The following is a 5,540-nucleotide window of genomic DNA, read 5'->3' on the forward strand; positions in this document are numbered from 1 at the left end:
GCTCAATGTTAACTACCCTGCCCTGAACTCTTTAGGATGGCTGAACGCCTACACATGGTGCTGAAGGAAGGGCCCTCATTCTAGATAGATTCTTCTGGCTTTTAGGAACAGAGATCTCTGCATATCAGCTCCTTAGTCTTCCCTCAATTGACTTTATCTGCTTCACCACAGTGACTGCTTCCTTACAGCTTTGCTTACTTATAGACCATCAAGGACTCTTCAGCCCTGACTTTATGTCACAGAGGTTTTGTTTAGGCTCAGCTTGCAAATCTTTACCCCTTTCCATATTTGGCTTAAATTACTGAGCATCCTATTTGTCCAACTCAACTTTTTAAGCCAGACTGTAGGTCAACGATCATTGACCAGCTTGTGAACTGGCTACTTTTGAAACAGGTGCCCATTTTTATTCAATCAGTTGGGAAGAGAGTCACATGCTTCAAAGCATAGCTACCCTAGGCCTGCTCATCAGTGGAAATTGTGGCAAATAGATGTTACAAAATGTCTAGGGAGACCTTGAGCCACCTAGGAATATTAATTTAGTTTAACATTCTCTGTTTGATAAAAGCAAGAAAATCTGATATAACTTCCAATAAAGATTTTACCTCTTAAAGGAATAACTTTCAGTTATGTAAAAAGTTCACTTATTCTGAATACCATATAGAGAGGTTACTAGATATTCTCTTTCAGATGATATAGTAGACTGGTAGATATTTTTTCTTTAGCCTAAGGTGTTAAAGTGACAGTTGTAATGTTACCATCAGTGAGTCTTCTGCTGAGTAGAACTACTTTTTTTTTTTTTTTTGAGACGGAGTCTTGCTCTGTCTCCCAGGCTGGAGTGCAGTGGTGCAATCTCGGCTCACCACAAGCTTCGCCTCCTGGGTTCGCACCGTTCTCCTGCCTCAGCCTCCTGAGTAGCTGGGACTACAGGCACCCGCCAGCATGCCCAGCTAATTTTTTGTATGTTTTTAGTAGACACAGGATTTCATTGTGTTAGCCAGGATGGTCTCAATCTCCTGATCTTGTGATCCACCCTCCTTGGCCTCCCAAAGTGCTGGGATTACAGGCATAGCTACCTTTTTTAACTGGAATGGTTGAGAGTATTCTTACTGATGCTCCTTAATCCATTTAACCCACAACTTCTCACAACTACAGGAAACATGACTCATACATTTCTTGGGCCTTTCATGGAATTAAGTTTTGGCATTATGTGCAAGTACTGACTTTAAAAATTTTCGTATCACAGCTAAGAAACGTATATATTTGTCCCTGTGCAAAATGGCAAATAGATGGCTCTTCATTCCTACAACAATGATATCATGCTCTTACTAAAAACAGGGCTGTAGTCTAAAAGCCAATGAGAATGAAGTTGGTATAAACCATTATAATTGGACTGCATTTCTCCTGCCCCTCTGCCAAACCACATCCACTTATCCTTCCAAGCCCAGCCAAATCCCACCTTGTCTGTGAAATTCCTGAGATAATAATGATTAAAAGAACAAGGACAGGGAAAGGCAAGATCCTGGGAAATAGCTTGGGTGACTAAGAGAGGTTCCTATAGCCAATAATAAAGAGGGAGTGTAGGGAGAAAGGCATCAGGGAAGAGGCCTCAGCCAGTAGCTGGAACTGGCCACATGAGCAGCTTCAATGGTAGGGCCAGTCTTGGAAGCTCCAAAGAAGGAAGAAAGGCAAATCTCACTTCCAGTACACTAAAACTGGTGGACACTGGGGACAGGGCAGAGACAGGAGATACTGGTCTAGAATACAAAATCAGAGTGGGAACAACAGAGGGAAGGATGGAATGCTGAGCCATCATCCTGGCCAAGGGGCAAGGATGGGTAAATGCAGTGTTCAATGTTTGAAATGGGCTGGGCAGAGCTAATGGCAGGGATTATTTGAGCCTACCTTCCAAGTGTAGAGGAATAGAAGAGCAGAAAATTAAGATATCAACTGATCTTTTTCTTCTCTGAACTCTTGGGAATTCTTAATGCATAGAAACATACAATTTGACACTAGCTTGTTCTCACATTGTCTCTTAATCTAATTTTTTTTAATTGCAAGGGCCAGAAACCTATTCAAACTAACTCAAGTTAAAAGGGATGTCAAATGGCAAGACTATAGCAAGGTCTCAGAGAGATTCAGGAAATGCAAAACAAATAAGATCCAGGAAGGGAGAAAGCCAGGAATCTTGAAGACCAGCCACACTTCATTTCCCTCTCTCTTATGGATTACTTATTTCTTTGCATAACTATTTCATCTAGATTTCCACTGTTCTTTACCTGGTCCATCTGTACTTCCATTTTCTCAAAACCCCAATGGTCCCATTATAGCTACCCAAACCTGACTTCATGACCTCTCATTCGAGCACCCATCACCAATTTGTTGAGTTTCTCTATTTCCTAAGTGTAAATTCCTTGTTAGGGGAATATAATTGACTTGACTTTTCTTTTCCATAAAGACTCCAAGGCATGGGCGGCTATCTGTGGGTGGGGTGTTCACCTCAAATGATCTGGGGGATAAGGCAAGTTGAACTCCTTGGTTCTCAACAGTGATTGAGGGGAGGAGACCTCTGTGGATTATGAGTAAGGCATATGGGGACACATTTCTAGGACATATTCCCAATACGTTGTGAGATTCTGGAGGACTAGAATAGTGACATGTCTTGGGCACACATGTAGTAGAAGCTCCCTTATTCAACCTCCACTTAGCTGACTCTCCAAATTTACTTATGATCTCCATTTCCTCTAGAAAACTTACTGCTCCATGCCCATGGCATAGAGAAGTCTCTCAGCTAGGAAGCCACTCTGTGTCTACTTCTTCCCTTGAGTTATGAGCTTGCCAAGGATCAGCCATGTTTGTTGCCCTATGTCCTTATACCAGTAGTGCTTTCACTTAATAGATAAATTTAGAGCATGTGAATTAAAAAACTGTTTCTACAAAAACTGATTTGAATGCTGTGAAAAGACACATAAAATTGAACCACATATACACAAAAACTTCACTCTCAAATTAGATGTGAGAAAGACAATCAAATAATGTAGGGGCAAATGTATGAAAAATCTGCAAGTCATCCACAGTTAGCTTGCATGAAAACTGTCTTTATGTTGTTGAGTCACTTGAAAGAAACCAAAACTGGAAATAATAGATTATTCACTATGGATATGATTTTTTCCAGAAAGATCATACAGAACTCTTATCAGCTGATCTAGAACCAAAGCACAGGTCTTAGCTTTCCATGAAAAACTGGCAAATGAATTCATATGTATATGTATTTATATGAATTTATATGTTTACATATTAACTTCAGGTATATGTACAATTAAAACATTGGGTTTATTGAAACAGCCAATCATGATAAGGAAAACTTTTTCCATTATAGTGAGCTCTCTGGTGATGTTGACAGCGTGGAACTGGGGGTCATGGTCGAGTATAGCTTGTCCAAAGGCAAAGGCAATAAAGTCAGTGCAGAAAAAGTGAACAAAACACACTCAGTGAATGGCATTACTCAGGAAGCTGATCCCACCATTTACTCAGGCAAAGTCATTCGCCCCCTGAGGAGTGTTGATCCAACACAGACTGAGTACCAAGGAATGATTGAGATTGTGGAGGGGGGCGATATGAAAGGCGATGTCTATCCATTTGGTGTCGTTGGGATTGCCAACAATAGGGATTGCCTGCAGAAAGGGGAAAGCGTCAAGTTCCAATTGTGTGTCCTGGGCCAAAATGCACAAACTATGGCTTACAACATCACATCCCCGCTTAGGGCCACAGTGGAATGTGTGAAAGATCAGTTTGGCTTCATTAACTATAAAGTAGGAGATAGCCAGAAGCTCTTTTTCCATGTGAAAGAAGTTCAGGATGACAGTGAGCTACAGGCAGGAGATGAGGTGGAGTTCTCAGTGATTCTTCATCAGCGCACTGGCAAGTGCAGTGCCTGTAATGTTTGGCGAGTCTATGAGGGCCCCAAGGCTGTTGCAGCTCCTCGACCTGATTGGTTGGTCAATCGTTTGAAGAACATCACTCTGGATGATGCCAGTGCTCCTCACCTAATGGTTCTTCATCAGCCAAGGGGACCAGATAACTCAATGGGGTTTGGTACAGAAAGAAAGATCTGTCAAGCTGATGTCATTGAGTAATCACATCAACAAAACATATCTTTAATCCACTATGATCAAGTTGGGGAGAATCTGGTGAAGGATTCTGAATATCTCCCTCTTCATCCCTCCCGAATCTGGAATACTTATTCTATTGAGCTATTACACCAGTTTTAACACCTTCCTCGTGTTACGTTTAAAAAAAAAATAAATTTAAGAAAACCATTTTAAAATAATGCACAGTTCAGCCTGGAAAACTTAAGGTGGCGCCTTATAGTGTCAATTTTAGGAGCTTTATTTAGAGCATTTAACGCAACTGGTCATTGCAAAATCCACTTCGCCTGTGCAAGTGAAAAATATAGACTGTTATCTTGTTGGCCCTATGAAATTCTGCACTTTTCATTATATACTCTACCTGCATTAATTACTTCTGACAAGGTGTTCTGCCTTAGCACTAAGTTGCATTCTTTTTCTTTTTCTTCCTGTTCATTATGCTTTAATTCTGAGGACCATATGAGGGTAGAATATATTATCTTTTAAAAATTACAAAAATTTGTATAGGCAAACCATTTCTTAAAGTTATGGCCAAATTTTAAAATGTTATTTTTTATGTCATCTATAATCTTGTCACAATCCACTTAAAGAAGTTTGTTTAATATAAACGTCATGCACATGTACCCTAGAACTTAAAGTATAATAAAAAAAAAAAAAAAAAAAAAAAAGAAGTTTGTTTATATTTCAGTGAAAATTATCTTCCAGAGTAGGTTTTTTTCTTGAGTTAGGGGGTAACTTCACTACAATTAGTAAGTATGGTACAGAATTTCATGCAAATGAAGAGTGCCAGCAGTGTGATAATGTAAACGTATTTAAACAAAAACAAAAAAAAAATGAATGCACAAACTTGCTGTTGCTTGGATCAATGCAGCTTCTAGGACCCTGTTTCTTTTACTGATTTAAAAACAAAACAAACAAAATAAATAAAAATGTTGTGCCTGAAATGAATCTTGTTTTTTTTTTAATAAGTAGCCACCTGGTTACTGTGTCCTGTAAAATACGGACACTTGACCCTTGGTGTAGCTTCTGTTCAACTTTGTATCTCGGGAATGGATGGGTCTAATTTCTTGGCCCTCTTCTTGAATTGGCCATAGACAGGGTCCCCGGCCAGTGGACTGAAGGCTTTGTCTAAGACGACAAGGGTCAGCTCAAGGGATGTGGGGGAGGACACTTTTATCTTCCCCCTCGTCGTTTGAGGTTTGGATCGCTGGGTAAAGAGGCTGTTTGTCTTTGTAAACACAAAATATTTTTGCTTTCTCCAGTTTTCTGTTAATGGCGAAATAATGGAAGCGAATAAAGTTTTACTGATTTTTGAGACACTAAAGAAAAAAAAAAACCAAAAACATTTTGGGTAGTTTTTGTTTGTTTGTTTGTTTGTTTGAGATGAAGTCTTGC

The 5,540-nt window shown here is 39.7% G+C and overlaps 1 protein-coding gene across 1 annotated transcript; it reads left to right on the forward strand.

The window, feature by feature from the left end:
* Window positions 1-3,323: 3,323 nt before the first annotated feature.
* Window positions 3,324-4,737, forward strand: LOC117066067 (cold shock domain-containing protein E1-like; the record flags this gene model as incomplete). Its single annotated transcript, XM_033181548.1, has 1 exon — window positions 3,324-4,737. A coding segment is annotated over one exon (810 nt), but the record flags the coding sequence as incomplete, so codon positions are not given.
* Between the last annotated feature and the right edge of the window lie 803 nt (window positions 4,738-5,540).

The sequence above is a fragment of the Trachypithecus francoisi genome, unplaced genomic scaffold, assembly GCF_009764315.1.
Source record: "Trachypithecus francoisi isolate TF-2019V2 unplaced genomic scaffold, Tfra_2.0 Lachesis_group2, whole genome shotgun sequence".
Taxonomy (NCBI): Eukaryota; Metazoa; Chordata; class Mammalia; order Primates; family Cercopithecidae; genus Trachypithecus; species Trachypithecus francoisi.